At 51.4% G+C, this 22,041-nt stretch overlaps 1 protein-coding gene and 1 pseudogene across 2 annotated transcripts in view; one reads left to right on the top strand and one right to left on the bottom strand.

Annotated features, from left to right (window-relative positions):
* LOC310891824 (olfactory receptor 14C36-like) overlaps positions 1-5,973 on the bottom strand; it is a 60,712-nt pseudogene extending 54,739 nt beyond the window's left edge. The window contains exon 1 of the transcript in view: positions 5,648-5,973. The product of the transcript in view is annotated as an olfactory receptor 14C36-like (transcript). The remainder of the gene's footprint in view (positions 1-5,647) is intronic.
* A 9,642-nt stretch (positions 5,974-15,615) lies between these two features.
* Positions 15,616-16,530, top strand: LOC310891826 (olfactory receptor 14C36-like; the record flags this gene model as incomplete). Its single annotated transcript, XM_083854054.1, has 1 exon — positions 15,616-16,530. The coding sequence occupies one exon, from the start codon at positions 15,616-15,618 to the stop codon at positions 16,528-16,530; it is 915 nt and encodes a 304-aa protein (XP_083710180.1).
* Between the last annotated feature and the right edge of the window lie 5,511 nt (positions 16,531-22,041).

Genomic DNA, 22,041 nt, shown 5'->3' with positions numbered 1-22,041 from the left:
TTTAGCCACCCACCTTGCTTCTCCCCCTTGCTCTCATACATGCATTTCCTTACTCTCATTGATGTCTCCTCACCCTCCCTGGCAGTTCCTTGAAACACAATGGCATGGGCTGACCACAGACTCCTGGGTGACCTCTGGCCCTAACCCATCAGCCTTCTGTTGCACTGTGAACTGATCAGACAGAAGAAACCTCACCAGGATCTTCCAGGTCTGCTGCTGCCCTTCCAGCTTCTCAGGTAGTCATGACCAAGCTGTGTGCCTGTTGCTGTCCCACCATGTGCTCAGACAGAAGGGACTTGAAAACCCATGCCCAAGACCTCTTCCTGCATGGGGCCTAGCAGGCTCTATTCTAGTGAGATTCCAGGGGCTGAAGTTGATTGGTTCAGTTTAGCAAGGAGCAGACAATATTTTTATATATATATATATATATATATATATATATAAAGAAAGCAAGCTTTATTACAAGCTATTTACACACATACCAACCCCAGGGCAATGACAATGGTACCGATGAGTGTGAAGCTTTTCCCAATCATTGATGGCCTAGAGGAAGGAGTCATTAGGCACACCGCTTGAACAGGCATTCCCACTGAGGCAACATTGTCCTTGGTAGTGCGCCTTGTCTCTCTCCTCTGGGGGAGTCCCAGTTTTATTCCCTCCTACCCACTAGCTGTTCTGACACGTGAGGCCAACACATGTCACAAGGGCCACCAGGCTCCTCCTTGGTCTTGTATAAGCATGTCTACAAATGCGCATGTGCACCATTTGAGTTGGGGTTGCACCCACTCCGCGAAGGTTGTTCCATCATCATCTTCTCCTGCTGCCCTCTGGCCAGCTTTTCCAGCTGCAAGTGTCATGGGTATAAGCCAAGCTGCAAAGTTTCACCAGCCTTGCCACAGTTTCACTAGCGTTGTCTCAGAGCTTAGTTAGTTCCTTGTTTTTCTTCCTCTTTTCCCCTGCATATGTGCTCAGCAACTTACACCCCTCCCTACAAGGACGAGCTGTTCCACAATGCACCAAACAACACAATCACAGTCACAAGGTCACTATGTCTTTACACAGGGTTGTAAGGAGGCAGCAAGGACCCAGTGTCACGAGCACAGCATGTCTCCTTATGAGCTTCAGTAGCAGAGACAGCTGCTACAGCCAAGGGGACAAAGACCTTAGTTCGGCTGGGGCCTTGCAGCCTTGCCAGTGCTCTTGGTTTTCTCCACATGTCTGCTGCTGGCCTTCCAACTTCTCAAGTTGACATGACCAAACTGTGTGCCTGTTGCTATCCCACCACGTACTCAGGCAGAAGAGACATGAAAACCCACACCCAAGGCCTCTTGCTGCATGGGACCTATCAGGCTCTCAGACAGAGGGCATCTCACAATCAGTGTGCCAAGCAGGTGCCTTCTGCTGCCTTACCAGGGGATTCTAGCAGGTGCAAGCCAAAAAGCACAGATGTCAGCCAGGAGGCAAGGGCTGACACATCAGCTGCTTCAGAAAGAGGTCACCTCAGATTCTTTGTCCCCAGCCATGTTACTGCTGCTGGCCTGTCAGCTCCAGAGTCAGAGGTGACCAGATGCTTCCTACTGGATTTTAAGTTTCTGAGGCACAACAGACCTCCTAATAACATACCCACCCAACACCTTCCTTGTGGGCCAGCACATGAGGCATTAAAAAAGTAAGCTTCTCACATGAAATTTATGAAGTAAATTTTCTGCCACTGCTAGAAACATTCTTCATAGGATCTACTGTGTTCATAGTGAGACATGATGTATCTCTACCCCTGCCTTTCTCTTTTTCTTTCTCTGCATATTATGTCTTCAGAGAGCTCTCCAATGGAAAGAATCTTTGAATTGCAAAATAACTCATATTCGAGGAGACCCCTGAATGGCATCTTCTTGGACTGTCTTGCTCAAAGCAAACCAAATAGATGAGGTTTCTCAAGGGCTCCTTTCGGCTTGGCACAAACCAGAAAGGGTCTGAAAGCATCCTCCATCCTGTAATTCCGACATTTAATAACAACACTCAATAGTGTTGGCACAAGTGCTGATCACTGAGGGATGCTGCTAGGAACTGCCTGACAGCAGAACTTTGCACAACGGATGACACCTGGGCCTGATTGTCCTGCCAAATTCCCACCCACAGCCTCATCCATTAGTTACGTCCACATAGCACCATTCTCACTACAACAAGTCTCTGGGAGACAATGTCAACGGCCTTGCTAAACTGCAGGTAGACAGTGTCACTTTCTTTCTCCTCCCCTATGGGTTCAGCAATCCCTTTTTTGTCCTTGAAGTGCCTGGAAGTAGCTGTGGAAAAGCTTGCCCCATCACCTTCCCAGGGACTGAGGTGAGGCTGACCAGCCTTAATTCTCCCCACCCTCCTCTTTCCTCTTCCGGAAGACAGGTCTGATGTCATTCCAAGTCTCCAGAAAGCTCTCTGGTCCCCCCGGCACATTTGCTGACACAGTCCGGAAAGGCAGGGGAGGGTGATGCAGCAGACTGGGGCATTTGCAATGAATCTGTCCAGGACAGGTGAGATGGATTTCATGGAGGTGGTGGGGGTTGTTCCTGGTGTCACACATGGAAGTGTCAGGGCTCTGTGAGGTGTCCACATCTGAGCTGGCCTCATGTACTTCTTGTAAACACAGCAGTGTTCAGAGACATGAGTCTTGCACATCCAAAGACAGGGCACTGCAGTGGTTGTGGTGTCCTTCTGGCTCGTGTTGCCTCTCCCAAAGGCTGAGAGGCGTCTCAGCCCTGTGGTACATCGCCCTGCTCTGCACTTGTCTGAGATACCCCACGGCATGAGGAACGGACACAGGCTGAGGGCATTTGTGCTCAGGTTTGCCTTACATGCACACAATATGCACATTGAAGCCTCATCTGTACAGGGCACACGTGGCCTTCTGACTGAGCCATTCTGTGTCCCTCTGTGGAGGAACAAACCACCTCTCTGAGCTGGGCTGAGAGCCCTGGTCCTGGAGCTCCTCAGGCAGCTCCTGCTGCCCCCGAGCCCTGGCGGCCTGCCCCAAGCTGCATACGTACCAAGGGGTTTCTCTTTCCAGGGATCCCCTGCACACACACAGGGCCCCACTCTCCTCCCAGGACTTCCCACCTCAACAAAGAGCCTTTCCCAGGAAGGAGTACACCTGTGCTGGCCTGGCCAGCCATTCCTGCACCCTCTCCCCATGCATCCCACAGCCCCAGCTGGTGGTGCTGCTCTGCAGAGCAAGGGGGCTGTGGTGTCCAGGACACAGGGGCACTCTGCTACTCTGCAGGGCCGTGCTGTGCAGGCTGGGAGGTAGAGACAGGTCATGGGTCTCTTCCACTGACTGCCTCCCACACCAGCTCTTCTGTGGCTGTCAAGGGTGCTCAGCAGTAGCCTTCTTTCTTTCCTCGAGTGCCATCAGAAGTGTTTGGCTGCTGCACTGCATCCAGCCTATGGTGTTTCACTAGGGGTAAAACAAATCAGTCACCAGACTCCCTTCCTTGTTCCCGCTGTGTCCCCTGGGTCGCGGGGCTCTTCTTCTCACACCCAGATCTAGCCCTTTATCTCAGGGGAACTCCACCTGAGACAGGCTCACACTCCGTGGGCTCCATTCACTGCTGACTCCCTGGCAGACGCTGTCCCTGCAGCTCCTCTGGGCTCTCCGGGCAGCTCCTGATTCTTTCCAAAAAATGCTCACCTGCTGCCAGTGTCCTGGTTTCAGCTAGAACAGAGTTAATTTTCCTCCTAGTAGCTGGTAGGGTGCTGTGTTTGAGATTTAGGATGAGAATAATGTTGATAACACACTGATGTTTTGGTTGTCGCAGAGCAGTGCTTACACTAAGCCAAGGACTTTTCAGCTTCTCGCTCTGTCCTGCCAGCGAGCAGGCTGGGGGTGCAGCAGGAGCTGGGAGGGGACAGACCCAGGACAGCTGACCCAAACTGGCCAAAGGGGTATTCCATACCATCTGACGTCATGCTAAACAATATATGGGGGTGGCTGGCCGGGGTGGGGGGGCCGGCTGCTCGGGGATAGGCTGGGCATCAGTCAGCGGGTGGTGAGCAATTGCATTGTGCATCACTTGTTTTGTACACATTATTATTATTATTATTGTTATTATTGTTGTTGTTGTTGTTATTATTATTATCCTTTATTTTCTGTCCTAATAAACTGTCTCTCTCTCAACCCACAGGCTTTGTTTTCCTGATTCTCTCCCCCACCCCAGAGTGGGAGGAGGGAGGGTGAGCAAACGGCTGTGTGCTGCTTAGCTGCCAGCCAGGTTAAACCACAACAGCCAGCCCCATCACATGCTCTAGTGCCCCAGGCAGGTTAATTGGAGACTCTTCACCATACACCTGAGTGCTGGACACCAACAAGCAACACCTGAGCCAGCCCCCATGCCCTCAAACACCCAGCTGGGGCTCTGATCACTTCACCCTGAGCCCATGGAGAAACAGGCAAAGCCAGGTCCCTCTTTGGAGTCCATTTCTGGACTGCAATGTTCTTGACAACAACTGAGAAGGAAGACCTGAGCCCTCAGGCACTACCCTGAGCAGAATCACTTTATGGGACGGAAATGCTGTTCTGGAGGCCAAGTGTGTCACAAAAGTGCCCATTGACTGTCCCTGCCTGTGATCACAGGATTGCCACACAGCAGTACTGTGACCAAGCTACAGGAACAATCAGGCTTACGCCAACAGAAAAGGCTCAGCAGGAGAGTGTGGAAGTGGAATGAAAGCAGCTCTAGACAGACCAAGCACTGGTGCTTCCTGGCAGTGCTGCTGTGATGGGACTCTATTCCTCTCCACTTCTACCCATGGGCATTACCCTGCAACCCCTAGCAAAGTTCTCAGAGGAAGCATCTCAGGCACGCTCCACTGCAGGTTCCTTTATTTTGTTTAAATACGTGAGTAGGATAAATAATGACAATTTACATGGAAAACATTGTTGTCCCTTACTCCCCTCATTAATAAACAAATAAAAACCACCAAAGAACAAAAGACAAGCTTGACATATCATGAGTTACATTACGAGTGCTTTGCAGAAGAAGACAGGCAGTGCATTACTTCTGATGTACACCCACTCATGAGTTTGCGCAGTGCATCCTTGAGCTCCTGGTTCCTCATGCTGTAGATGAGGGGGTTCACTGCTGGAGGAACCACCGAGTATAGAACTGCCACCACCAGATCCAGGGATGGAGAGGAGAGGGAGAGGGGCTTCAGGTAGGCAAAAAAGGCAGTGCTGAGAAAGAGGGATACCACGGCCAGGTGAGGGAGGCACGTGGAAAAGGCTTTGTGCCGTCCCTGCTCAGAGGGCATCCTCAGCACGACCCTGAAGATCTGTACATAGGAGAGAACAATGAATACAAAACACCCCAAAAACACAAAAACACTAAATGTGAGAAGCCCAGTTTCCCTGAGGTAGGAGTCAGAGCAAGAGAGCTTGAGGATCTGTGGGATTTCACAGAAGAACTGGTCCAGGGTATTTCCTCCACAGAGTGGCAATGAAAATGTATTGGCAGTGTGCAGGACAGCATAGAGAAAGCCACTGCCCCAGGCAGCTGCTGCCATATGGGCACAAGCTCTGCTGCCCAGGAGGCTCCCGTAGTGCAGGGGCTTGCAGATGGCAACGTAGCGATCATGGGACATGATGGTGAGAAAATAATACTCTGCTGACATTAAAAAGAAAAAGAAAAAGACCTGTGCAGCACATCCTGCATAGGAGATGGCCCTGGTGTCCCAGAGGGAATTGGCCATGGCTTTGGGGAGAGTGGTGGAGATGCAGCCCAGGTCGAGGAGGGCGAGGTTGAGGAGGAAGAAGTACATGGGGGTGTGGAGGCGGTGGTCGCAGGCTACGGCGGTGAGGATGAGGCCGTTGCCCAGGAGGGCAGCCAGGTAGATGGCCAGGAAGAGCGCAAAGTGCAGGAGCTGCAGCTCCCGCGTGTCTGCGAATGCCAGGAGGAGGAACTCGGTGATGGAGCTGCTGTTCGACATTTTCTGTCTCTGGACATGGGGTTCTGTCCAAGGGGGGAATAACAAGTGAATAGTCAAACATCTACAAAATCTATTGCATAGGTCGTTTAAGCTACTGCTCTCTCACCAACACACAACAGACATGCACTGCCTTACTCCTTTCTGGAAGACCTCTGTGCAACATCCTGGCCAGAGTTCTGGCTGGGTTCTGTTGGTGATGCTCTTTCTGTGAGCAGGAGAAACTGCCCTTTGGCACTGGGAGAGTCAGTTCTGCTCTGCAGCCAAAGGCATAGGAACTGGGTGCGACCTCAGATGCCTGCTGGCCAAGGGCATCTCCCTCTTTGCAGATCCAGAGGAGCAGGTCAAATAATCCCTCAAGAAACAATAAAATTGATGCTGGCACTGGCTTTAGGCTGAGGTCTATGAAAGAACTTGGTGAGATTCTTTAAAGACATGCAGACCTTTTCCAGAGCAATGGTCTAGGAGCCTCAATCTGTAATAAAAACACTGTTCCTCCAATACCAACAGCCTGGCTTACCTGTAGGGCATCAAATAGTGGATTGACTGCTTACCCTAGAGGTAGACCATACCTTGAACTTTCACTTGACAAACCTATTTCAGGTATGTGTGAATTCTCACACCACCACCCCAGGAAATCCAAAGGAAACTCATGACCAAGTTCCCAAGACATTATGTCTGAAGTACTATAATGGATGAGAAGGGGGTTGCTCAAGGGAAGGCGTCTGCAGTGCACAGATGTCAGAGAGATGTCCAGATCTCCCCTGCCATGGTGTTTCTTGGAGCAGCTCCCTCTCACGCCCTGCCCATGGCTCTGCTGCCTGCAGCTGTCCCTGCCTGCAGCTGGGTCTCTGTCCCCACGCCTCCTGCCTGCAGGTCACAGCCCCCATCCCACCCGCTGGGTGCTCAGCTCTGCCCTGCAGACACCTCCTGGCAGCAGGGCTCTGCCCAGGGGCAGCTCGCTGGGGGCACATCCTAGAGACCAGGTCACACAGACCCTGCTGACACTGCACGTGTGGTGGTGGAGCTTTCTAGGGGATGAGGGGAAGGAAAGGGACTTGCTGGGGGTCCTTGTAATGCTCCTTGTGATGGCTTAGAAATGTCAGCCTTCTCTAGGAAATAACAGTATCTATTTCCATTCCCACCGAGCCAAAGAAGAGACGACTGAAAGAAAAGGGTCAGAAAAGCAGAGATTCAAGGCGCTAACCCTTGCCTTTTCTCCTCTCTTGCAATGTGGCTTGAATACACCCTGGTTGTGCTGTGGATCTGTGAGCAGGCTGCCCCAGGCAGCAGCCTCCCGCCAGCTGCAGGACCCTGCCCTGCTGGGGGGCTCCTTCCACCCGCAGCTTCTCCCCGCAGCGCCCTGGGCAGCTCCCCGGGCAGGCTGAGTGCTGAGCCTGGCAGGCGGCAGAGGCCCTGCCCCGGCACACAGCCCCTGGGGCACAGCAGGGACCCTGCTCTGCACCACAGCCCTGGGCACCCCTGCCTGCACCCCCAGCTTCACAGCCCGCAGCCAGCCCGTGACAAGGGAACCCTCGGGGCCTGGCCTCCGTGCATTTTCCTTCTGCTAGAAACTGGTAAGTGTTTTGCTTTAGGCATTGAATCTCCAATGATCTCTCAGTATATCCTCACTCCACTCAGCCCGTAACCTCTATCTCCTATCTCTCCTCTCCCAGTGCCAGCTGCAGGCAGTGCCCCCAGCCCTGCTGCGCTGGGCAGAGGAGCTGCTCCTGGGCAGAGCTGGCTCTCTGCAGCGCTGCCCGCTTGCCAGGAGCTCCCATTGGGCCCAGAAGCCCGGCCCAGCTCAGCAGCACAGCACCCGACCATGACATCGCTTGCTCTGTGCCATTGGGCTCCTTCGAGGTGTCCCCAAGGCCTCAGGACTGACAGCTCCTGAAGTCATCGGGGTCTCTCCTGCAGTGTGGTGTTTGAAGCAGACTGAAGTCATCACCGGCTGCTCCTCTCTGAACATGGGAGAGATGCATTTTAGAAGTGAGATTTGTGCTATTAAAGTGTGGTTGTCAAACACAAGCACAAATGATTCCCTCATTTAACCCCTATTGTGTTCTCACTGCGTGGAAGGACACCTCAGCCATGACATCCACGGATCATTTCACCCCTCTGAACACCCTTCACCATTTCTTTTAGGAACTGAGAAAGAAACATCTTGCTCGTTGGTGTCCTAACAAGATGGGGGGACCAGAATGCTCTAAAATGGTTTCTATGAGTGGAATGGGACACAAAGACATCATTGGTTGAGTTTTCCCAGCTGTCCATCTGGAAGATCCTCTACCCATACACAAATCTCTTCTTCCTCTCTCACATGAACAGCACAGTGACTGGGATGTGGAACACCCTCATCATCGTGCTGGTGCCTACAAGCAAACACCTGCAGATGCCCGTGGCCTTCTTCCTGAGGAAGATTTGTCATCCTTGCAGACCTTGTACAGCTCCACCACCCTGTGCCAGATGCAGGACAGCTTCCTGGCTGGAGACAGTACCTCTTTTACTCACAGAAGTGGTAGCATTATCAGCTGCACCTTCTGCATGAATTGAGTGCTTCCTGCTGGGGGCCATGTCCTATGGTCAGCCCTGGGCCGTATGCCATCCCTGTTCTCTGCAAGAGTCGTGAAGTGGAAGGTCTGACTCCAGAAGGCAGCTGTAACTAAATCAGGGGAATTTCTCTCATGTACAGTAATTATTTCTCCTCCTCCCAGCTACAGTTCTGTGGCCCCAGTGTTGTGGACCCCTTCCGTGATTTTGCCACATTGCTGGAGCTCTCCTGCAGGGCCCCATTGATACTCATGGTCTTTGCTTTCATAATCTGTATTTTGGATCCAATCTTCCTCTTCCCGCTCATGCAGTGTTCATGTGTGTGTGTCCTGCGTTGGCAGGCCCATGGCCTTACCCACCTGCTCTTCTGTCCTCAGTGTCACCGTTTTCTATGACACCATCATAACTCTCCGTGTGAAGCACAGAACAGCCCTCCTAAAAGATATTAACCAAGCCATTTCCCAAACCTTCATCATCCTCCTGGTCAGCCCTCAGGTTGCTTAGAGGTGGTGTGGGAAGGGTGAGAGAGGTGCTGGTGGAGCTGCAGATGTCATCATAAGACCTATCTCAAAAACCTTGGAAAGGACAGATTGATCAAAGACGTTCCTTGGCACTTGGAAAAGGCAGATGTCAAACCCATCTTCTACTAGAAGGGCAAGCTGAAGGATAATTAAGCGTAACCAATGATTAAAATGCCAGCCTTAACCCTAGCCATCAACCCAGACCTAAACTATAAGCCTCAAACCTTGCCCTCATTCTAAACCTTGAGCAGGTTCCTTGAGCAGAACACCAATCCCTCCCTTAAAGCCCTTTCCATTACCTTAACCCTGGAGGGTGACCTCTAATCCCTAAACTTTGTTCTGAACACGTAATCCCCAAAACCCTCCAACATGTACACAGCACATCTCATCTTCAACCCCACTGCTACCCCTAATTTATGCTGTTTGTCCCCTTTGGGCAGGGCAGGGACTGTGAGGTCCTGCGGCAGTGCATGGCTTTGGAAGAGGCATGTGAGGTGACAGGTATGTGATCAGATCAGAGGCCACAGGGAGGAGCTGGCTGGGAATGCTGTGATGAGGTCAGGTGTGCCTCAGGATCTGCTGGGCCTGCAGGAGGCACATGGCTGTGAAGGAGGCTGGGAGGTCACTTCTGTCTCTGGAGCTGACAGACCATCAGGAGGAATGTGGCACAGATAGGGACTGTAAAGGCCAGAAGCATGCACATGGTGTCGAAGATGATGGCGAGTTAACTTCTGTTCTGGTCAGGTGACAGACCACAGGAAGGCTGATGGGATGGGAGTCATGCTTGAGGTATAGTTTGTGAGACCATAGAATCACAGAATGGCTCATGTTGGAAGGGCCCTTAAAGATCATCTAGTTCCAACCCCCCGGCCATAAGCAGGGATGCCACCCATGAAATCAGGTTGCCCAGGGCCTCATTCAACCTGCTCTTGAACAGCTCCAGGGATGGGGCATCTATAAGGTCTCTTGGCAACTTGTTCCAGTGCCTCACCTCCCTCTGAGTGAAGAATTTCCTCCTAAGCTCTAATCTAAATCTCCCCTCTTTTAGCTTAAAAGCATTCCACCTTGTCCTGTCATTATCTGATTGAGCAAAGAGTCACTCCCCATCTTTTTTATAAGCCACCTTTAAGTACTGAAAGGTCACAAAGACGTCACCCAGGAGCCTTCTCTACTCTAGGCTGAACAGCCCCAGCTCTCTCAGCCTTTCTTCATAGGAGAGGTGCTCCAGCCCCTTGATCATCTTCATGGCCCTCCTCTGGACCCGCTTGAACAGATCCACATCCTTCTTGTGCTGGGGGCCCCACACCTGGACACAGGACTCCAGGTGAGGCCTCAGGAGGACAGAACAGAGGGGGGCAATCACTTGCCTCCACCTGCTGGCCAACCCTTTTTTGATGCAGCCAGGGATGTAGTTGGCCTTCTGGGCTACAAGTGCGCACTCATGTTGAGCTTTTTCTCCACCAGAACCCCCAAGACCTTCTCTGCAGGGCTGCTCTCAGTGAGTTCTTCTCCCAGCCTATCCTCATGTCTGGGATTTCCCTGGCCCAGATGCAGCACCTTGCACTCGGACTTGTTGAACCTCATTAGGTTCACATGGGCCCACTTCTCAAGCTTGTCCAGGACCCTCCGGACAGCATCCCTTCCTCTGTTGCATCAACTACACCTCTCAGCTTGGTGTCATCCGCAAATTTGCTGAGGGTGCACTCGATCCCACTGTCTATGTCATTGATAAAGATATTAAAAAGTACTGGTCCGAGGACAGACCCCTAAGGTACACCACTCATCACCAGCCTCCACCTGGACATAGAGCCATTGACCGCTGCTCTCTGGGTGTGACCTTCAAGCCAACTCCTTATCCACTCAATGGTGCACCCATCAAATGCATCTCTCTCCAGTTTGGAGACCAGGATGTCATGTGGGACCGTGTCAAAGGTCTTGCAGAAATTCAAGTAGATGACATTGGTTGGTCTTCCCTTGTTTTCTGATGTGGTCACTCCATTGTGGAAAGCCACCAGATTGGTCAGGCATGATTTACCCTTTGGTGAAGCCATGCTGGCTGTCTGAGATCACCTCTTTGTCTTGCAAGTGCCTTGACATTGATTCCAGGAGGATCTTTTCCATGATCTTGCCAGTCAGTGAGGCGAGGCTCACCATTCTGTAGTTCCCTGGGTCCTCCTTTCTACCCTTTATAAAAAGGGGAGTGATATTTTTCTTTTTCCAGTCACCAGGGACTTCACCCGACTGCCAGGACTTTTCAAATATGATGGAGAGAGGCTTGGCAACTACATCAGCCAGTTCCCTTCGGACCCTGGGATGTATGTCATCAGGCCCCATAGACTTGTACTTGTTGAGTTTCATCAGGTGGTCTCGAACCTCCTCTTCACTTACAGCAGGTGGGACTTTGCCCCCCAGCCTCCATCTATGGGTTCAGGGAAACGAAAGACTTGGGAAGCCTGACTGGCAGTGAAGACTGAGGCAAAGAAGTTGTTGAGTACCTCAGCCTTCTCTGTGTCTGTCATTACCAGTTCACCCCTCTCATCCGTCACAGGGGGTACACTCTCCTTGGCCTTTCTTTTCTGAGCAATGTATCTATAGAATCCCTTCCTGTTACGCTTTGCATCCCTTGCCAAGCTCAGTTCCATCCGTGCCTTGGCTTTCCTTATCCCATCCCTGCTCATCTGAAACTGAAGCATGCGTGAGGGCCTGGGAAAAGGAACCCTGGATCCATAGAAGCCATTTGGGAAACAAAACTTGTAGGTAGGAAGCGCGATTTTGTGGAGGTGCAGAGCTGATGGGCACACTGTGGAGGATGCTCCTAAAGACATGTACGTCCTTTTCCCTCCTGACTACAATGCCACTTCCTTCTCAGGAATGGAGTAAGCCAACAGAGGTGAGACAGATACTCTGCGATCATGAATGTCATCAGAAAGCTGATCCCAATAAAATATGGGAAGGTTAAGAGCAGCCTGGACAAGAAAGACGTGAGATTTTGGGGTGGGAAGAGGAGCATGGAAGCAGAAAATAATGATTTTGTAGAGGTAAGAGGGGTCATGTAATGTAGATATTGCGGTAACACTGACTTAAAACAGTCATGTATGGCCCTTACCTTATTTTAACCAGTAGTTTTAATCCCTAAACCTAAATGCTACTCCAGCACTCTGACAGAAATCCCCTACTCTAATGCTTGAACTCAAAGTATCCCGTGAAGCAAAACTCAGGCCATAGCCCCTTTCCCTTACCTTTATTCTCTTACTCACCCAAATGCCTTCCCTTGACACTAGCATTAAAATGCTCTATTTATCCCTAGACTTCTTGGCAGACCTAAACAAAACCCTAAACCGCAGAGCTTGTCCATACCCTAAACACAGAAGCACACCAAAACTTCCCAGTAAAAGTCTGCTTTACTCTCTAACACAGAAAGGTGAGCCCTAATCCCTAGGGGACTAGAGAGAGGTCAGCTCTGCCTCAGGATCCCCTGCCCCAGCAGGAGGAATGTGGCTGTGGCAGTGACTGTGAGGTCACTTCTGTCTCTGCAGTTGATAGGGCAGCAGCAGGAACATGTCACGGAAAGGGACTGTGAGGTCACTTCTGTCTGAAGTAGCTGACAGGTCACCCTCGACTTCTCCCTGGGATCTGCACTTTTTGGCTGGCATCTGCCAGTGGCCCTGGTAGGCCAGCAGAAGGCATCTGGTTGGCATGCTGACTGTGGGATCCCCTCTGCCTCCATACCCAGGAGGACCCAGGCAGAAAGAAGGCCCGCATATGGGTTGTGCTGTCCCTTCTGCTTGAGTCCATGACTGGACAGCAGGAGGCACAAGGCTTGGGTGTGTCTAGCCAAGAAGTGCAAGGCCAGCAGCAGGCCCATGGCTTGGAAGATGCTGGTGAGGTGACTTCTGTCTGGTGGACTGACAGGCCGCAAGAAGGCTGATGGGTTGGGATGCCTACTTTAGGAGTGGTTTCCACCCTGATGGAGCTTTCTTTGGTGGCAGGAAAGATCAGGAGAGAAAAAACTGCCACAAAGTGCACATTGGAAGGTTGGCACTGGCCATGAGGAGGAAGAAATGCCCAGGGGATCAACTGCTCTTGCTCTAGAGACTGAGGCAAAGAAGGCATTAAGTGCCTCAGCCTTTACCTCATCTCTTGTCACCAGGTTTCCTCCCACATCCAATAAAGGAAGATGATTCTCCTTAATCCTCCTTTATTTAAAGTGTTTATATAAACAGTTTTTTTTTTCTTTGACAGTAATAGACTGATTGACCTCCAGCTGGGCTTTGGCCCTTCTAATTTTGACCTGCACAGCCCCATAACATTTAGGACACAGCTCCAGACAAACTGACAGTATGCATGAGAATGAAGAACAGAAAAGGTGGAACCTGGCAGCATTCCATCCCCTACCCTTCTGTGACTCTATGCTGCAATTCCATTCAGCTGGTTACTCCTGTATTATCCAAACTTTCCTGCAACTCCTGATGCTGCCATCTTGTCAGAGAGAGCACAATCACGTGAAGGTTGAACTGTCTGCCTGCAGACATTAAACGCTGACAAACTGGAGCATCAGTGTGGGGGAATCTTGAGAAACTGCAGGATTCTGCCTACAGAAACATCCTGACATTTACAACGAGAAGAGCCTGGTCCTACACCAGAGGAAGAGGAACCCCACACATCAGGACAGATTGGGACCCTGCTGCGTGAGCAGTGCCAAGGAGGAGGAGGGCCTGGGCACCATGAGGGATCTCATACAAGCTACTCAGCTAAGACCCGGTGTGACACAACATGGACAAGTGTCTACAGCCAGCTGGGAAAGAGGTGTAGGTCTGGGAGACACTAGGATACTCTGGCCTTTACAGGAGCAAGGACATAGGCAAGGCTGAAAGTCCCAACAGGACCCAGGTCTTTGTGTCCATGGCTATGGCTGTTGTCTTTGCCACTGAGGCCTATGAGGAGACAGCTTATCGTTAAAGCACCAGGGCCCCATTGCCTCCTCACCACCAACCATGAACCAGGCAGGGGTCGTACCATTCTCCTGCACTTGGCCATCCACATCCCCATCTCCTACTGCCCCAGGAAGAACCCTGAGCAAGGTGTGACAGAAACAGATCTCCCTTCCCAGGGGCCTGGGGACAAGGCCTAGTCCTTTTCTTTGGTGAAACACATCCAGGTTGTCTACACATCAGTGTCACCTTCACATTGCCTTTGTCTCCTTGTCCTCACTGCCTCCAATGTTCTGCTCTAACGAGCTCCAAGGGAGGCTGTGTCAGTCCTGGCCCTCGGGGGACACTCCAGGAAACTTGCATCTGACTTGGACTTCTTGAGAGATTTCTTCAATTGTCTCTCAGTGCCTGAGGTTCGTGGGCTCATCACCAAAGCCCCCAGAGGGGTGACTACAATGCCTTGGGCTGGGCCTCTGCTGCTGAGCTGGGCCGGGCTCCTGGGACAGAGAGAGCTCCTGGCAAGAGGGCCCTGGTGCAGAGAGACAGCTCTGCCCAGGAGCAGCTCCTCTGCCAAGTGCAGCAGGGCTGGGGGCTCTGACCGCAGCAGAGACACAGAGAGGAGAGAAGGAGAGGGCTTGGAGGCAGTTGGGAGTGGGAGGATGCTGAGAGCTGATTGCAAGAGAAATCTGCACAGCCCTTGACAAGGTAAGTGTCTGGCTGCAGGGCCATGCAGCTGCACGTCCTGGAAGGGTCTCCTCCTGGGTCTTGTTTCTGGGAGGGCAGTGGGCAATGCAGTGGGCTTTGAGAGTCCTGCTGGATTGCACTGCGTGGTGAGGAAGTCTGGCAGAAGCCCCTTGGAGTGTCATAACCTAGCTGCCCCTAGTAAACCAAGAGCAGAGTGGCCAAGCCTGCTCCAGACACTGCAGGGGTGCAGCTGGGATGCTGGGACACCCCAGCTTGCAAATATTCATCTCTGTCCTTGGGGCGTCCTCCTGGTGTGCAGGCTGCTCTCCAGCAGGATGCAGCTCTCTCATGGCATCCTTGTGTTATCCAGGTGCCCGAAGGAGAAGACACCCCCGTTCTAAGGCCATGTCCGTGCTGCTGGATGGCTGTCTGTGGGCAGCTGGAGGGAGGCATCTGCAGCCCTGGCAAAGAGAGAAAAGCTGAGATCCTGCTCATGCACCTGCAGACAAGGTGAGGATTCTGTCCAGCTGCACTGGGACTGGGGCTTTAAGCTGTCTCCATTTATTGGGAAACACAAGAGTGTGATCATTGCCCTAAGCAAAAGAAAATCTGCCTTGCTCTACACCGTGGTTGGAGGTGTACTTTGCAACAACACTGCAAAGTTCATGGAACTGATAAGTGGACTGAACTTGAGTTTCCCCCATGGTCCTGCTTGCCGCCTGCTTCACGGCAGGAGGGACTCCTCTGGAGCCCACAGCAATCCCTGCTCCCAGTGCCACTCTCAGACAGCATCAGCTGGGACTCGAGTGATAGAGCTGCAGAAATGTTCTCTTGCAAAGAGAGAGGCTCAGGCGTGGGTTGCTCTAAGTTTTGTGATAGCTTTTCCTCAGAGAAGTCTCTTCTAACTTTTTTCTGCCTTATCCTCTTCAACAGACATCTGTGGCCAATGTCAGAAAATGCCCAACAGCAGCTCCATCACCGAATTCCTCCTCCTGGCATTCGCAGACACGCGGGAGCTGCAGCTCCTGCACTTCGCGCTCTTCCTGGGCATCTACCTGGCTGCCCTCCTGGGCAACGGCCTCATCCTCACTGCCGTAGCCTGCGACCACCGCCTCCACACCCCCATGTACTTCTTCCTCCTCAACCTCGCCCTCCTCGACCTGGGCTGCATCTCCACCACTCTCCCCAAAGCCATGGCCAATTCCCTCTGGGACACCAGGGCCATCTCCTATCAAGGGTGTGCTTCACAAGTCCTCTTTTTTGTCTTCTTCTTTGGTTCAGAGTATTCAATTCTCACCATCATGTCCTATGACCGCTACATTGCCATCTGCAAGCCCCTGCACTACGGGAGCCTCCTGGGCAGCAGAGCTTGTGCCCAGATGGCAGCAGCTGCCTGGGGCAGTGGCTTTCTCAATGCTGTCCTGCACACAGCCAGTACATTTTCCCTGCCCCTCTGCCAGGGCAATGCTGTGGAGCAGTTCTTCTGTGAAATCCCCCACATCCTCAAGCTCTCTTGCTCAGATGCCTACCTCAGAGAATTTGAGCTACTTGTTTTCAGTTTTTCTTTAGTATTTGGTTGTTTTGTTTTCATTGTGTTATCCTATGTGCAGATCTTCAGGGCTGTGCTGAGGATGCCCTCTGAGCAGGGCCGGCACAAAGCCTTTTCCACGTGCCTCCCTCACCTGGCCGTGGTCTCCCTGTTTGTCAGTACAGACATGTTTGCCTACCTGAAGCCCCCCTCCATCTCTTCCCCATCCATGGACCTGGTCGTGTCATTTCTGTACTCCGTGGTGCCCCCGGCAGTGAACCCCCTCATCTACAGCATGAGGAACCAGGAGCTCAAGGATGCCTTGAGGAAACTGATGACCTGATATTTTTCAAAAAAAAAAAAAAAAAAAGCCCATTTTCTTCTGCATATGACTCATAATTCATTGCAGGAACACGGTTATCTTTTTGGTCATTTTTCATACTCTGGAGAGCGTCATCACAAGCTCAGAGCTGTGGGGTGTATGGGTAGGAGGTTCAGCAATAGCTGGCCAGGCCATTGCTCATTGCTCACTTGGGAAATGCTCCCTGGGAGACAGGATTTCCCAGAAGATCAGGGCCTGCTGTATGTGCATGGGAGATGTGGAAAGAGAAACCCAGTGATGGTGCCAGCAGGCACATCATATGCATGTGGAGAGATGAACATGATGGAGCACAAAGTCCATCAGCTATTCCTACAATTGTCACGAAGGCCAGTTGGGCAGATAGCGTCACAAGACCAAGTAACGTCCCCTGGGAAGCCACCTGAAGGCAGCTCTGGGATGTGCTTCCTTGAACCGTGGTCCCTGTGCCCATTCCTCATGTCCTGGGTTATCTCAGACGAGGGAAGAGCAGGGTGAGGTACTGCAGGGCTGAGGTGCCTCCCAGCCTCTGGCAGTGGCTGCAGGAGCCAGAGGGACACTGCAAATAGTGCATTGCACTGTGCATGGGTGTGCAAGCCCTTGACTCATATCTCTCAACAGCCCTGTGTGCATGAGGCAAGCTCAGATGTGGACACCTCACAGAGCCCTGCCATTGCCCTGTGTGACTCCAGAAACAACCCCCAGTGTCCCTGTGAGATTTCTGTCACCCCCCTTGCACAGGTTCATTGCAGATGCCCCTCTCTGCTATGTCACACTACCCTGCCTTTCTGGACCAGGCCATCAAGCATTTGGATCAGTAAGATTTCTGGGGACTTGGAAAAGGCAGGCATCAAACACATCTTCAGGAAGGGCAAGAAAAAGGATTGGCAGAATTGCAATTGTCACCTCTACCCCTGGGAACGCGGTGCGGAAAGTCCTGCCACAGCCATCTTCAGGGACATGGAGGAAACAAAGGAACTGCTGAAACAGAAGGGGAGGGGAAAGAAGGCATTGTGGTGAACCTGGACTTTAGCAAGGCCTTTGCCATGGTTTCCTGGAGTCTCCCTTTAGCCAGACTGGTGATATTTGGACTGAAGAAGGGGATGATGTTGGGGGAAGGAAGGTGGCTGGACATCAGTGGAACAAAGTCCCTCAAGGGGTCCCTCAAAAAGGGGCTAGACTTTGGCTAGACTTTTAGCCTAGACATCAGGAAGAGGTTCTTCACCAAAAGGGCGGTTGCACACTGGAACAGGCTCCCCAGTGAAGCAGTCACTGCACCAAGCCTGTCCGAATTTAAGAAGAGATTGGACTGTGCACTTAGGCACATGGTCTAAACTTTTGGGCAGACCTGTGCAGTGCCAGGAGTTGAACTTGATGATCCTTATGGGTCCCTTCCAACTTGGGATATTCTATGATTCTATGAAAGTCTTCCTGCCAGCCAGTTACCAGCAGCACGCTTCAGTCATGGGCACTTGGGCTAACACTGTTGACCCTCTTTTTTATCTTCCTTTATGATGGCATTGAACACATTTCTCAATCTTGATCTCTTAAACGTGAGTTATTCTTTAATTCAGTGACTTCTTTCCTTGGAGTTCTGCTTGAAGACAGAGGAAGCAGAGGAAGAAGAAAAAAAAAAGTTGGGAAATATATTTTGGTAAATGTTTGCATAAGGCTATTCACAGAAAAAGCGTAATTTGGTTGATTGTACTTGTTCACAGTGCCGTCAATTTTAAAAAAAAAAAAAAAGAGAGAGAGAATAAATCAAGAAAATTCATAGAAAAAAAGCTGGTGGTGCTGCCAAAAAAGACTCTTTCAGCTATTACTTAGAGCCCTTTTATGCACAGGTTTCCATTGTTTCCTAGATCTACTTTTATGGCTGGTTTCAATTCTCTATTCAGAGGTGGCCACTGCCTCCAGGATGCCCTGGGGTAGCCAAGGCACGCAGGTGGGACAAGTGACGCAGGACCTAGGGGAGTACTTTTGGAGCACAAGCTGGGGGGCATGAACTGAGGCTGGGCCCCGCAGGGGCTGTACAGGGCTGCTAAGCACAGAATCATAGAAGGGCTTGGGTTGGAAGGGACCTTAAAGATCCTGTGGTTCCATTAGGTTCACATGCACCCAGATCTCAAGCTTGTGCCGCACTGGTGCTGGCCTAGGCCTTTTATTTCAGGTGCAGGCCTTTTCCTGCAGCATATATCGCATTGGTCATGGCACAAAAATGCTGTTTCTACACCAGCAATCTGGAGCCTCCTTCATGTTAGGCCACATTTCAGTGTCCTTCCTGCTGCTTAGATTTTTTTTATCTCATGGACGAACTGGATCACTGAGTATTCTGAAGCCAATTACCATGCTTTGTGTTGTTTTGTTTTGTTTTGTTTTTTCCTCTGAAGTACAATCATAAAATCATAGAATGGCTTGAGTTGGAACGGACCTCAAAGATCATCTAGTTCCAATCCCCCTGCCATAGGCAGGGACACCACCCACTAGATCAGGTTGCTCAGGGCCTCATCTAACATGGTCTTGAACATCCCCAAGGAAGAAACATCCACAAACTCTCTAGGCAAACTGTTCCAGTACCTTACCACCCTCTGAGTGAAGAATTTCCTCCTAACCTCTAATCTAAATCTCCCTTCTTTTAGTTTAAAACCATTTCCCCTTGTCTTGGGCTGTGTGCCATCCCTGTTCTCTGCAAGGCTCATGAAGTGGAAGGTCTGACTCCAGAAGGCAGCTGTACCTGAACCAGGGGAATTTCTCTCATGTACAGTAATTATTTCTCCTCCTCCCAGCTACAGTGCTGTGGCCCCAGTGTCATGAACCTCTTCTGTGGTTTTGCCCCATTGCTGGAGCTCTCCTGCAGTGCCACAGTGATACTCATGGTTTTGCTTTCATAATCTGTATTTTGGATCCAATCTTCCTCTTCCAAATCATGCAGTTTTCATGTGTGTGCATCCTGTGTTGGCAGACCCAAAGCCTTATCGACCTGCTCTTCTGTCCTCATGAGTGTCACTGTTTTCTATGGCACCATCATCACTTTGTGTGAAGTGCATAACAGTGCATAACAGAAGCTACTAATACAATCACCAAGTCAAAAAAAAAAAAAAAGAAATCAGTATCTTATTCCCTTCAAGCATTTGTTACAGCATTGTTTTTACAGTAATCATAATATTAATCTTTCCACACAGGAACAGGACATACTCATAGGCATGCATAAAAGTTTCTTTGTAGAGAGAAGAACTTTTGGTCTTCCTCCTCAGAGATTTTAACCAAGCCCTTTCCCAAACCAACATCATTCTCCTGGTCAGCCCTCAGGTTGCTTAGAGGTGGTGTGGGAAGGATGAGAGAGGTGCTGGTGGAGCTGCAGATGTAACCATAAGACCTCTCTCAAAGACCTTGGAAAGGCCAGATAAAGGAGAGACGTTGCTCAGGATTTTGAAAAGGTAGATGTAAAAGGCATCTTCTAAAAGAAGGGTAAACACAAGGATGATTAAGCCTAACGAAGGATTAAAATGCCAGCCTTAAACCTAGCCCTCTAACCAAATCTATACTAAAAGCCTCAAAACTTGTGCTTATCCCAAATCTTGAGCAGGCAGCTTGAGCAGAACACCATTCCCTCCCTTAAAGCCCTTTCCATTCCCTTAACCCTGGAGGGTGACCTCTAATTCCTAAACATTAACCTGATCATCTAACCCGCAAAGACCCCCACCATGCACACAGCACACCTCATCTTCAACCCCACTGCTACCCCTAACTTCAGCTCTTTGTCCCCTTGTGGGAGGGCAGGGACTGTGAGGTCCTGCAGCAGTCCCATGGCATTGGAAGAGGCGTGTGAGGTGACAGGTATGTGGTCAGATCAGAGGCCACAGGGAGGAGCTGGCTGGGAATGCTGTGATGAGGTCAGGTGTGCCTCAGGATCTGCTGGGCCTGCAGGAGGCACATGGCTGTGAAGGAGGCTGGGAGGTCACTTCTGTCTCTGGAACTGACAGACCATCAGGAGGAATGTGGCACAGATAGGGACTGTAAAGGCCAGAAGCATGCACATAGCATTGATGATGATGGTGAGGCACCTTCTCTTCTGGTCAGGTGATAGACCACCGGAAGGCTGATGGGATGGGAGTCATGCTTGAGGTATAGTTTGTGAGACCATAGAATCACAGAATGGCTCCTGTTGGATGAGACCAACAGTGCTGGCCCTCAGGGGGACGCTGCAGGAAACTTGCATCTGACTTGGACTTCTTGAGAGATTTCTTCAATTGTCTCTCAGTGCCTGAGGTTCGTGGGCTCATCACCAAAGCCCCCAGAGGGGTGACTACAATGCCTTGGGCTGGGCCTCTGCTGCTGAGCTGGGCCGGGCTCCTGGGACAGAGAGAGCTCCTGGCAAGAGGGCCCTGGTGCAGAGAGCCAGCTCTGCCCAGGAGCAGCTCCTCTGCACAGCGCAGCAGGGCTGGGGGCTCTGACTGCAGGTGGCACGGGGAGAGAAGAGAAGGAGAGGGGTTGGAGGCAGATGGGATTGGGAGGATGCTGAGAGCTGACTGCAGGAGAAATCTGCACAGCCCTTGACAAGGTAAGTGTCTGGCTGCAGGGCCATGCAGCTGCACGTCCTGGAAGGGTCTCCTCCTGGGTCTTGTTTCTGGGAGGGCAGTGGGCAATGCAGTGGGCTTTGAGAGTCCTGCTGGATTGCACTGCGAGGTGAGGAAGTCTGGCAGAAGCCCCTTGGAGTGTCATAACCTAGCTGCCCCTAGTAAACCAAGAGCAGAGTGGCCAAGCCTGCTCCAGACACTGCAGGGGTGCAGTTGGGATGCTGGGACACCCCAGCTTGCAAATATTCATCTCTGTCCTTGGGGCGTCCTCCTGGTGTGCAGGCTGCTCTCCAGCAGGATGCAGCTCTCTCATGGCATCCTTGTGTTATCCAGGTGCCCGAAGGAGAAGACACCCCCGTTCTAAGGCCATGTCCGTGCTGCTGGATGGCTGTCTGTGGGCAGCTGGAGGGAGGCATCTGCAGCCCTGGCAAAGAGAGAAAAGCTGAGATCCTGCTCATGCACCTGCAGACAAGGTGAGGATTCTGTCCAGCTGCACTGGGACTGGGGCTTTAAGCTGTCTCCATTTATTGGGAAACACAAGAGTGTGATCATTGCCCTAAGCAAAAGAAAATCTGCCTTGCTCTACACCGTGGTTGGAGGTGTTCTTTGCAACAACACTGCAAAGTTCATGGATCTGATAAGTGGACTGAACTTGAGTTTCCCCCATGGTCCTGCTTGCCGCCTGCTTCACGGCAGGAGGGACTCCTCTGGAGCCCACAGCAATCCCTGCTCCCAGTGCCACTCTCAGACAGCATCAGCTGGCACTCAAGTCATAGAGCTGCAGAAATGTTCTCTTGCAAAGAGAGAGGCTCAGGCGTGGGTTGCTCTAAGTTTTGTGATAGCTTTTCCTCAGAGAAGTCTCTTCTAACTTTTTTCTGCCTTATCCTCTTCAACAGACAACTGTGGCCAATGTCAGAAA

This window comes from Anser anser (genome assembly GCF_964211835.1).
Source record: "Anser anser genome assembly, contig: HAP1_SCAFFOLD_54, whole genome shotgun sequence".
Classification (NCBI taxonomy): Eukaryota; Metazoa; Chordata; class Aves; order Anseriformes; family Anatidae; genus Anser; species Anser anser.
Note: the sequence above shows the minus strand (reverse complement) of the source record. Positions and strands in the feature narration are given on the sequence as shown.